At 47.4% G+C, this 12,566-nt stretch overlaps 1 protein-coding gene across 1 annotated transcript in view; it reads left to right on the top strand.

The window, feature by feature from the left end:
• GRIP2 (glutamate receptor interacting protein 2) overlaps window positions 1–10,884 on the top strand; it is a 243,835-nt gene extending 232,951 nt beyond the window's left edge. Inside the window, exons 21-24 of the mRNA XM_056501729.1 lie at window positions 905–1,025; window positions 4,449–4,685; window positions 6,355–6,501; window positions 8,971–10,884. Coding sequence (XP_056357704.1) covers window positions 905–1,025; window positions 4,449–4,685; window positions 6,355–6,501; window positions 8,971–9,153 — 688 coding nt within the window. The 3' untranslated portion in view covers window positions 9,154–10,884. The remainder of the gene's footprint in view (window positions 1–904; window positions 1,026–4,448; window positions 4,686–6,354; window positions 6,502–8,970) is intronic.
• Window positions 10,885–12,566: the final 1,682 nt, after the last annotated feature.

Raw genomic sequence — 12,566 nt, forward strand, 5'->3', positions numbered from 1 at the left:
TCACCTGCTTGTTTGTTCAGAGGATTTCACCATGTTTAATTGCTGTTTGATTTAGAGGTATGACCCTGGCTTGTGGTCAGAGATAAAAAGTGCTGAAACTGCCAAGGTGGGGAATTGCAGAGCCCCCAGCACACGGTGTTCATGTTAACATCTGTTTGTACCAGCTTGAGAGAGGTTCTCTCTAACCTTACTCTCTGTTGTAGACAGAACTGGTGGTAAACTTTACACAGCTGTAAGTGCCAAGACTGCTATAGAGCAAAAAAAAGAGAGATGTCCTGACAGTAACAGCTCAGTTCCCCGGCCATCCCAAAGCAAATGAAACTCGGTTTGTATGGGTTGAACATGACACTGTTGATACTGCTGGCTGTAGTGTGCGTTTGCTTGTCCAGCCCAGGGCAGTCATTTTTATATACATCTTTGCATTATTTACTCTCATAGAGACCTAATGTATTTATCATTTTCTCACCATGTCTGTTACCCTCTGTGTTTTTCTCTCTTCTCAGGTGTTCTGTGTCTCAGATCTGAGCTCTATCCCATCAGCCTTTGTACTAACAGTCTCTGAGGCTCCTGGTTTACCCATAACGCATCTTTTTTTCTTTCACTTCTCTATTTCACCAAAAAGTCTTCCTAAACCTACAATCTTCCTACAGGCACTTTTTAATTTACCCTTTGAACTTTGACATTACTGCACCAACTTAATGCTTCCTTTGAAGGACACTTGCCCCGTTAGTAAATGCATGGAGGTCTCTTTTGTGGACTCTTGTTTGAAAAGTTCATATTGTTTGCTTTTGTATATGAAGACTCTTCAAGTCTGCTTTTACTGGTGAGACACTTGCTGTAGCCTTGCAGCTTTCACCCCGCTGCAGAAGAGTGCTGACAATGTTTGGTTCCTACGTTACAACAGATACCCCAACCGCCAAAATGGCCTTGAGACCACTCATGAGGACAATTTTTGGCGTGTTTTTGGAGAAGCTTTGGAGGATTTGGAAACATGCGGCCAGTCTGAACTTTTGAGGGAGATTGAGGTAAATCACTTTCTGAATTTGCTGCTGACCTGACTGTTTTGCTCTTTCCATAAATGTTAGACCGTTTCCCCAGATGTTATTTGCCCATAGCATCCCTGAGCTGCCAGTGGTGTGAAGAAGGGTTTGGGTTTAGTTCCTGTCAGGCTTTGTGCTAATGGGTGACTCTGCCTCATTAGACAGCTGCTTGCATGTGCTCTTTCCCTGAGCCCATGTCTTGCCTGCCAGGAACTCCACGAACTGTTTCTGGCCAATAATCTTCACATGACTGTTGGCAAGCCTTCCCCATCCAGTGGCAAACACTCTGCTTGGAAAGATATTGTCTGTCCAAAGCACTTGAAGGCCAAGCAAAAGGAGCCCCAGAGAGCCCCATTGGGACTGAAGCCTTGGCTTGCTCCAAGTGCAGACAGGCACACGTATCTTGCATTCAGCTGCCACTCTGCCGGAAACCGTTTCAGTGAAATAGGTAATTGGAACCTTTTCAGCCAGCCTTCCCCATGGAAAAATCTGAGAAAGTAATTGCTTCCTGCAGAAATAAAGGTGTTTCCTCTCTTCACAAACCACTTTCTCTTTTCTTTATCCAAAATGCTTTGGAGGTCATGTTATTGTGTCCGGTTATACGATGAGGAGCCTGGATTTCTAAGTCATGGGATGCAAATAAAGGGCCCCCTTGAGACTGTGAGCAGAAGGAAGCAAACCTGCCTTGCAGGATGGGGCATGTGCTGCTCCCTGCCCTAGTTCAGCCTGAACAAAGGTGGAGGACCCCATAGGACCATCTCTCCCTGTGCCCTCCTGGTGCAGAGGACTGGGGAGAGCTCTCTGGGTCATGCCCTCCATCACTCCCAGTGGGACTGGTTTTATGTGCAGTTGCATATTGCTGAGGCTTCAGAGAAAAAAAAGCAACTTCTAACTAATTGAAGGTCGAAGAGGAAAGTCCTGTTTTGGTTTGTATTGTGACAAGGGACTTGCTAATTGTTCTTTCCTCCTTGATCCTTAGCAACTGTAAGTGGAGGAGGAAATCTCAATTAAATGTATTGTGTTGAAGCATGGAACACTGTTTTTATTATCTTAACTGCTTAAGAAAGTGCTGACTTAAAAAAAAGCCCCACAAGACACTCAAAACCCCAAATCCCCAGCCCTCCCAGACTATAACTTTTTCCCTTGATCACTCATTTCCTGGATCTGAATGTATTTAGAAACAAGTTTAGGCAGCTGTTCTCAACCTTTCTGAAGAGTTGTTGACTGCTTAAGACAAAGTACCTCTCTAAAATGATGCATAAATATTTATTTTCTGCTGGAGTCTAAATGCAAAAGAAGGGATTTGTTGGACTTTCTTTTGTTTTCCAGGGATCCATGCTGCAATTGGTGTTTTATGCTGTTTGGAGCTTTGACAGTTACAGAAATGCTTTTAAACATGTAAAGGAATCATACTGAAAGCTGAGCACCTCCAGGGTTTCTATGTATTAAGCACATTTCTAGAATATTTTGAAAGTTTTGGGGACAAAAGTGCTCTGTTTTTATCAGGAAACTGTTGGGTTCAACTCCTGTTTTCTCAAATCCAAAATACCGCTGATCCATTCTTCCCTTTCCATGTGCTCAGCCTTTGTGAAGTGTGCTGTGGGATGTGCAGCACTCATTGGGGCTTTTGCTATATTGCAGCTTTCTTAGCCCCAATACTCAGCCTCCTGTCATTTGATGACAGTCAGAGATTTGATTTATTTGTATTAAAAAAATAATAAAAAATGGCCCTTCGTACTTTGCTTTTAAATAAGAAAAAAAGAGTCATACAAGGTGACCCATGATGGCCTAGAAGCAGGTTAACACACAGTTGGAATCCACTTCCAGGCTATGAGTATGGGAAGAAACAGGCTTTTTCCAGTAAAGTGTGTGTTTCTGCTTTGCTTTGAGGGCAGCCAAAACATGGGAAAAATAATGCAGAGCAGCCACAGGCTGGAAATGTCTTGAAATTGCCCTTTTTGCTGCTTGCACTAAACCTAAAACTTATGGAAAAACTTTAGAAAATTATTTTTAATGCTGCAAGGAGGATTTAAATGCTGTGAAGATGGAGAATGAACCTGGTGCTGTTGGGTCCTGGTTGGCTGTGGTGTTTGCAGCCCATGGGGGAGGACAGTGCCATGTGTGCACAGACCTTTCTGTTCTCCCTCTCTCTGGGGCAGCACAGCACAACAGCCTGAGGGCTGAGGCTACCCGAGGGCAGTGGCCAAATGTACCCTGGTTGTCTGTGCTGTTGTTTGTTAGTCTGCCTGTCAGGTATGTGGTAGGTCAGTGTCCTTCCACGTACCAGGTATTTGAATTTTGTCCGAACTTGAGCTTATCAAGTCATGTGTGAAGACCTGAAAAGTGCAAAGCTAAAAGGCTTTCTGTATTTTTTCCAGTCCTTTGTGGGATAACATTTGCTGGCATTTTCCTACTGCCACCATAATTCACTTTATTTGCCTTTGTTCCAACTTGGACCAAAGAGCTGGAGGGTCTTGATTAGAGATTTAGTTGGATGATATTTCTCCTGTGCGCAGGAGCAATTGCTCTTTGACTTGCCATGATTAGTGTTAAAGAATTTTGCTGTCTGCTCCCCAGTTTTCCTTTAATTTCTCTACCTCTTGACATTTATTGGGACTGCAGACCCTTTGAACTTGAACTTTGAAATTACAGGTTTCATTACACTGTGTAAATGGACTCTATGACCTGGAGTCAGCTGAGGTTCCACAGACTGGATTCTTGACTCCTCCGTTAGCTTTGATCAGCATAATCTCATTAGTGAAAAGCATTGCCAAATGGAGTCAAATCTACTTAGGGCCATCTTTTAATGGATGCTAGGATGACCAAGCTGAAATACTACTTAATTTCATATTTTTAACTCAGTTTTGCTCAGTGATGGCTCCTATTTACTAACAGATAAAATCCCAATTTTTGTGCTGATTGGCCTCAGTGGAGTCCAAGGCATTGGCTCCCCTGGGCCATTGCCAGCACTGTGTGATGCTGGAGAGGAGCTGCAGCCTGCAGAGGGAGAGAGGCTGGAGGGCCAGGCAGACACTGGGAGCTTCCTGAGAAAGGTGTATTCATCCTCCTTGACTCAAGATGGTTCATGCACAAGAGGAGGCCTGCCTGGCTCTATTTGTGTAGAAGGGGCCATGGAAAATAAGGCAGAGCTTTACAAATGCTTTCGTCTGAGATTAAGCTCCCTGTTGGGGTTGGGGTGGAGAGCACGAAGTGGCTCAGCCATAGACCTGGAAGCAGGCTCCTGAGGTCTGGGGATGGCTCCTGCAGCCCACAGGAAGAGCTTCTGGGTAGTTATTTTCAGGTTAATGAGGGCACTGTGCCGCTGTGCTGTCTGTGGCACTTCGTGGCCGCGCGGTCCGTCCGTCCTGCTGCTGGCTCAGCAGAGTGACGCTGTCCCTCGCCCTGCAGGCTTCCATCATGACAGGCAGCGTGCACAACCTGGGCCTGGAGGGCAGCAAGCTGCTCCTGGACTCTGTGAACCCCTCGGGAATGAGCCCACTGAGGAAAGCCAGCTCCAGCTGCACGGACGGACAGACGGACGGCGGCAGCTCCCCCGCCAAGAAGAATGAGAGGAACCTGGACATGAAGAAGATCGAGAAGGAGATGCAGGAAATCATGTCCCCGACCCCCGTTGAGTTTCACAAGGTTTGTGTCACCAAGGGTGGGTGTAACTGCAGTACCTCAATGGTTAAAGCTGTAGAACTTTTGCAACCTTGTAAAAAATCTGCTTTGCTCAGAGGGACCCCCAGGAACTGGTCCTTGCTAGAGCTGGCCCTCACCAAGGTCTGCAGCAAAGGTTTCCAGAAGGTCAGATTAAGATGAGAGAGCCCCTTCAGAAGAGTAATGGGATTTAGCTGCCATCATTCAGCAGGGTTCAAACCTGAGCTTTGCTATTTCTCTTTATATATAAGATTTCCAGGTCCTTGTGTTTTGGAGTTTGTTGATTGGTGCTAGAGATAAAAGTGAGAGGGCTCAAAGTATGGCCCCTTGCAGACCCATCAGCTCTTTTCCTGGGGTACACTCCATTTAGTAGGCCACTTCTCAAATAAAAAACTACTTCCCTCTGCTTCCACTCCACTTCAGTGTTGGGATACTGGTTTGATTTCAGCATCCATCTGAATGTAGCCAGTTTAACCATTGTGCAAGGCAGTGGTAATTAGGAAAAGTAATTAACTCTAGAAGGTGCTGATGTAGAATGCAAGCAGGGAAGGGAGCTGGAGAGGTTTCAAAAATTTGATTGCCTTTTTCTTCCCTAATGTGACTTCAGAATGAAACCTGCAGTTATGCTAGCTGGAAAAAACCAGCTTTTCCATGTTTGATCCTCTTTTGCCCTTCAGGGCATGGCAAATGTGTCTTTAAATAAAACTCCTTGGTACCTGAAGGAGGAGAGCTGGGTAATTAGGCATGTTATAGGGTGACTCTTCATTCTGCTGGAGCATCTGGTGTTGGCTGTGTTTGGAAATGAGGTTGAGGCCAGGTGGGATGCTCCTGTGCATCATCCTGAGCATTGTTTTGCCCCAGGACAGCAGATCCATGAGGCTCACCCAGCCAGAAGCACAATCATGGAGTGTGAGCCATGGTAGAGATTCACTCCCTGCTCATGGGAGGCAAAGGGAGATTTTGCTGGTGTTGGGGAATCAGTTGTCCCTGGTTCCCAGTGTTATTCCATGGCAAGACACACTTCAGCAGCACTCTCCTCCTTTAGGCGAGGCCAAAGAATGATGTGCCCAAGGGAAAGATGGGGAGGTTGCCCATTCTTATCCTCAGAGCATCAGCACTTACTGATATGAATGAAAATATCTTGTGAATAATATGGAGAATTTTAGATGTTCCTTCTAAGTGATATATTAAAAATGACCTGTCTTCACATTTGACTCACTACATTAAAAATTCCCAGTAAACATGTGGATTTTTCATGTGCTGATCTGGCACACAGAGAGGATACACAGCATAACCTGGCCCAGGGAAGGTGATACTCCACTGAAAACACTTGTTTGCTGCTCTTTGGGTGAAACATGAGGGCTGTCTGTATTCCAATACTTGTGTTTCCTTCCACAAGGGTGAGGGATGGGTGTGGGGTTAGTTTTATGCCAGTCACCAAAGCAATTCTCCTGTGATTGTGGTGTCAGGTAAATAAGGGTCAGTCTGTGTTATCTGCCCAGCCTAAGAAACACCTGCCCAGGAGACCTAGAGCAGAACTGCTGTAGATCTGCACAAATTACTCACGGTGCTCTCATCCTGGCAACCCTGTACATCACATCACCTCCTTCCTCTGCTGCATTGAAACCTGCTTGTTCTCTTTCTGCCTCTCCAGATGACACTGCACAAAGACCCGGAGAGCGAAGACTTTGGATTCAGTTTGTCGGATGGCCTGTTAGAAAAAGGTGTCTATGTAAATATGGTCCGTCCGGATGGGCCAGCAGATCAGTGTGGCCTCAAGCCATATGACAGAGTGCTTCAGGTAATAAATGCAAAATGCAGTTCTGGAGGCTGGGACGGAGTGAATGAGTGGCTGAGAGGAAGAGAGAAGTGAGACCCATCCATGGCAGCACTAACTTTAAAGAAAGGTAATAGTTAGCCAACTAGGTGAGCTCTTAGCCACCAACACTCAATGGGACCTGTGTTTTATAATAAGAAATCACAAGGTAGTACCTTCAGGTGGTACCCCAGGTGGTACTCCTAGGTTACACTGGTCCAGGGCACAGCCTGTTCTGGCACTGGCCTTTTTGAGCTTGGAGAGCTCAAAACAAGCAAAAAGCTGTGTTGCTTCCTTTCCTCACCCTCAGTCCTATTCCTGGTATTTGGATGAACAAGACTGTATTGACCAATATGTGTTCCTGTGAAGCCCCTTGTGGAATCAAGTGATGTTCATGAAGTTCTGTGCATGCCTTTGACAACTAGAGGAGTTTTCTAGGAAACACATCTTCAAGCAAGTTTTTTTTTTATGGATATTTTTCTTTGAAAAATGCTTCATCTGAAATAGCTGATGCAGAAACAGAATAAAAACTCTGGTCAAAACCACAGTCTGTAACAAATGTGCCCTGGGAATATCGGACTACCAGAGGGACAGAAAAAGCCCGGTGAGTTTTGGAGATTGGAGAGAAGCTCTGTGCGGATGAAAACCAACTATTTTAGCTTTGAGGCAACTCAAACAGCAACTGAAGGAAGTGCAACCTCTGTGGAAAAATTGCCACCATTTAGAAATGCAGATATTGTGACCATATTTGGAAACACTCAGATGTTTAGCTTTACTAATTTCTAGGTGGGGGTTCTTAGCAGTCGGATTAGAGCCAATACTTTATGTACATCAGGTAACTGGAGGATTGGCAGCACTGTGGGGAACCTTGTTTAAGCTTGTTATGGTCTCTAGCCAGTTGGCTGCTATACAATTATTCCTTCTCAGCTTCAAATAAAAGATGGTGCAAGAATGAACAAGAAGCTAATTAGGCTCTGGGCTGCCTTTCTGTTCAGTGTTGGATATGCTGCTTTTTGCTAGTGCCAAGTGCTCTGGGAGGTGTGCCCAAAATCCTAACCAGAGTGGCATGGAGACTTTGGACAGCCTTTTTCCACATGCTGTGCTGCACAGCTCACACCTACGGGCACACGAGGCGACTGCCATGGCCTTGAGATGGATTTGGGAATGAGGGATTGCAGACGTGCTGTGGTGCCTCCCCCCAAGAAGTGCAGAGATGCATTGCTGAGGATGCTGCACAGAGCTGTGATGGTGATGTGCCCGAAGGCCAGTGGAACACCTCGTCCCTGCTGTCACAGAGCCTCCACCCTCTGCTGCATGGATTGACTGGAGCATGGCATTGCCCTAGTGGCACTTCTGCACTGGAGCTGCCTGGCTGGCACAGAGCAGGGGCAGAGCAAGCTCGTGGTTTATCTCTTCTTGTCCATGAGTGGGCTAGAAATTGTCCCTCTGCTGCAAGGGGCAATATTGGGGTCTCTGTGTGAACACTGGCTGGGGTGGGGGGACACTGCTGCTTTCACAGACCCAGCACTGTGGGCATGCATTAATTCTGGGAAGGGGTTTGGCATGGAAGGGTTGTATGGAGTCAAATACCCAGCCCTTACCCAAAGAAGGAAGCAACACTGGCCCCAGGAGTTATGTTCACTCCAAAGGTGTATGGGAAATTCCTTTTCCCCTTCCCCACTTCCCATCCCTGTGCCACTTGCCAGCCTACTCTGTCCCAGAGCTGTCATGGCACCAAGCCCAGGTGTTCTGGTAGCTGTAGGTGAGAGAGCTGGGGTTGTTTCTCCAGATGACCCAGCCTAGAAATGTGCTTGAAGGTCTGCAAGAGCCAGCAGTAACTGCTTTCACTGTTGAATCCTACAGAGAGAATTTGCAGCTGCCTCCTGTGTCCACATGAAATGCATCCAGACTCCTGTGAAATGAAGAGTATAAATGGGGAAGGGGGAAGCAGGAACTGTTTGGTATAGTCTGGGTTTACCTCTGGCTGAGCTGGAAAATGGTTGCCAGAAGCCTCAGGCCTTTATTTGTTTCCTATGTGCTGAATATTTGGCACCACAAATTTAAGGCCAGTAAAAGCCATTATGGCAAAAAAATAATGGAAAGCAGCAACATTTTTTCTACAGGCTTGAACAGGAGAACTGGTTTTGAGCCCTGCAGTGTTTAATACTTGTAATATTGCCCCAGGCACTGGGGGTTGGGGTTCATGCCTGGTCCAGAATTTTTTCCCCCCTTCCTCTATGAGTTACTGCATCATTCCTCAGCTAAGCATGGCAGCTCATTCTGAAGGGGTGCTTCTGCTCTTCTCCATTGTGAACCTGGAATCAGGGACCCCCAAGACTTGTGTATTTTTTTTTTTTCCAGCTGGGGTTTAGCACTAATCTTGCATCTGCTGACTAACAAACATGATCTTTCTGTTGTTCCTCCCCATGGCATGTCCTAAATCCATCCCGGCAGGTAAACCGCGTCCGAACGAGAGACTTTGACTGCTGTCTGGCCGTGCCCTTGATTTCAGAGGCTGGAGCCAAGCTGGAGCTGGTGATCAGCCGGACCCCCTTGGCGCTGGCTGCCTCGGAGGGGAGCAGAGAGCTGCCGGGGCCCCGCGGCGCCGAGGTCAAGGCGAGTGTGCAGACGCTCTGAGCAGCAGCAGCGCAGCAGACCATGCCTCTGCTGAGCTCTTGTGGTGGTTGGGGTGTTTTTCTGTTTTTTGTTGCACTGGTATTTGTAAATGCTTTGTGTACCATAACCTGCAAGTGGGGAGGTGGGTCTTCAGTGGGCCTGTAGACCCCAAATATTGCTGGAAAGGTCAGAGCTGGGTGTGCGCCGGGCTGTGGCAGCGATGGCAGTGGGACAAACTGCCAAAGGGAGGAAAGAGCATCCACAGCCATCCCCCATGGCAGGGCATCTCCCTGTGCTCCTGCCATCCAGTGTGCAGGGTCCTGCCCCTGACATCCTCACTCTGAAAGGCACTGGCCATCCTACAGACACACATGGTGCTATTGTGTTCTTCGTTTGCTCAGTTAATCACATACAGCAGGACTGAAATGCCTTTCCTTTTATGCTGTGCCCAGCTCCATCCTTTCAACACTCCTGGCAAATTAATTCCTGCAGCCCCTTGTGCTTGCAGTGCAGGGCTGTGGAGAGAGCTGGTTGAAAGACACTTCAAAATGTGCTTGAGAGTGGCTAAATGCAATTCTTGTGCAAAAATTGTTATTTGCAGCTGTCTGCTGCCAGCTCTATCCACACTGCCCCCGAGGCCTGGCTTGTCCCGTAGTGGGGTGAGGCACCTTGAGTGGCTGATTGCCATGAGCAGTGTGGTTACCTGTGCTCAGCAGTGACTACAGAGCAGAGGCCATACCCAAGGCTAAAGGCCTTGAGTACCTCCCTGAATCCCTTTGTTTGTCTGAGCTTCATGGAGAGGTCTTGCTTGCAAACCTGGCCTGTGCCTGGAAGCAAATAGCAGAATAGCGAATTTTCCTGGTTTGGATCAATGAAACCTTGCTGTCCCTCTGAGGCAGAGGCATGACAAGCCCTTGGTTGGGAGGGGGTGTCCTGTGTCCCGTGGCCTGTTTCCCACAGTAGCACTTTATGTTGGTGTCCTGGTGGCGGTGTGAGGCTTTGCTTTCCCTGGGCAGGCCTGGCCATGGATGCAGGAGCTCGCTCAGTCAGACACAGCAGCTCCAGAGCCACTCCCCGTGCCCTGCTTGCCCTTCCAGCTGCTCCATCCCCAGTGCTGTGTGCAGGGTTGGGTGGGTGTCAGTGTGTGTGGCTTTGCCAGCCAGAATTGTCCCTGCTGTCTGTCCCCTGTGACAGCACAAGGTACCCGGGGTTTCTTCCAGGCACAGCCCCATCCAGCTCTTGGTTGTTGTAGCCATTTTCTCTTTGAGTATGCAATATCCCATACCATTGCTGCCACAATTGGATAACGTGCCATAATTGATACTGTGGAGCATTGACAGTGCGGCCGAAAGTGTTTTTATATGCAATATTCTGAGCAGTGGAAGCCCACTGGGGCTTCTCATAGGTTTTTAATGAAGACTTTTATTAAAGGCTTTAAAAAAAAAAAAAAAAAAAAAAAGGAGGAAGAAAAACTTGGTCCTTGTATCCCTTCCTATGCATTTTGAATGATATGAAGATGAAATGCATTACTTAAATGTGTATTTTTATCCATATATTAGAGTGTATTCCTTGTAAAGTATTTTTATATGCTAATTTTCTTATGTATCTATGAAAGCACAATATTTAAAAGTACAGCATTTCAAAGAATATTTTAGTCCTGTTTTGGACCTCTTTGTAAATCTCTGTATTTAAATGGGATTGGAATGACTTTGACTTTTTTTTTTTTTAATTAAATAAAAGCAAATGAAATGCGTTTGTTTTGGTTTGTGTTGCTTTCTGCTGGGGGATGATAGTGAAGCAACGCTTTGCTTCCAGCAACATTTTAACTTGCCAGGAGACCCTGTTTGTTAGACACCTTGGAGGACAAGGGGGAGGTTTTGCTTTGTTTGTAGGGCTGCCAGTGTAGGGCTGGGGTTGTCCCTTGCCACCCACCATAAGCAGCAGGGCTTGGGTCCTCCCCTCCCGGTGCCCATGGACACAATTTAGCTGTAGCTGTTAATGGCAGAGCTGGAGATGCTCATGCATGTGGTTCCAGCACTGCTTGCAGCTTTTTTGGCTGAAAGCTGGGCTGCTCCGTGACAAAACACTGACGCAGCAAAGCGCGTGGCAGCCGTGACGTGGCAGCATTTGCAAAGCTGTGGTTAATCCCTGGGGGTGGGTTAGAAAACTCCTGGAGAATGATGTGCTGGCAGGAGTTGTCCCATCTGGTGCTCAGAGCCCTGCAGCTCCAGCAGGGTGCTTTGGGGATCTGCGCTATGGTAGCCAAATTACCCCACCTCTGAAACCAGACATCCCAAGAAACGACTGCCAGGAGCCCAGAGCACAATTGTTGTGTCCATGCACCGAGAATTTCTTCCCTGTGCTCCCAGTGTGGGCAGCACAGGCTGGAATGCTCCCTGGATAAGGCCACAGGGAATCTCTGCTCACCAGCACAGAGAGGGTGAGCTGGGTTTTGTAACCCTTCACGAGCAAGTGGGTGGAAGTTTTGGAGACTGAGCAGGGTAAAGGAAGGCTCCTGGTTAGGCTGGGGAATCCTTGCCACATAAACAACCCCTGTGTGCCATCTCTGGCTGCCCCTCTGGGGCAAAGACTTCAGGCCCTGCACCGAGACCTTGCCAAAACCCCATGGAGCCAACCGAGGCACTGGGGCTGCAGGAGGCTGAATGAGCCCCCAGAAACATGAGCCTGGGGGCTCAGTGTGTGTCCAGGGGTCCCCTGTGTGCCCCAGCTCAAGGGCTAGAACAGAGCTGCTCCCTGGGCTGTGTCTCAGAGGGCAGCACATCCCCTGCTGATGCCTCTTCTCCCGTGGCCTTGGCAGCCCTGGGCAGGTGATGGCCATCAGGGCAGTGGCCAAAATCCTACAGCAGCAGCTTGTGGCACTTCATGGCTTTTAAAATTTCCTCTTTATTTGTTTTATTTTAACCTGAGACACACTGCAGTTGCTGTCTGTGCTCTTATGAGGCTGCTTAGCTCAGGCACTGCAGGCTGTGCTAGTGAGAGGAGAAACCCCTGACAAAGTCCTCGATCACACCCAGAAAAATAACCAGCCAAGCCAAAAATCCCCAACTAAAGACAGCTGTGGGACTGATCCTGGGCATGGCATGCTTTAGGCTCAGCAGGGATACTCAAATGTTTTATTTTCACAAAGAGTAGCCATGTACATGTTGGTTTTTTCTTTCCCTACCTCAAATCAGGACTTCAGGAATGGACACACTGGTTTAACCTCCATCTGTTTGACTGAAGAGGCCATCAGCAAGCTTGAAATAACCAGTCCCATACACCAGAAAATAAATGTTGGGGTGGGTTTTTACCTTTCTTTTTCTTCCTATTAGGCTTTTCTGATGTATTTGAACTCTCACATGCATGGGCTGGGCACTGGCTGGTGAGAAATGGCTTTCTTTTGCATCACTTAAAGTTTTTTATTTTGTTTTTTA

Source organism: Oenanthe melanoleuca, chromosome 12 (genome assembly GCF_029582105.1).
Source record: "Oenanthe melanoleuca isolate GR-GAL-2019-014 chromosome 12, OMel1.0, whole genome shotgun sequence".
Lineage (NCBI taxonomy): Eukaryota > Metazoa > Chordata > Aves > Passeriformes > Muscicapidae > Oenanthe > Oenanthe melanoleuca.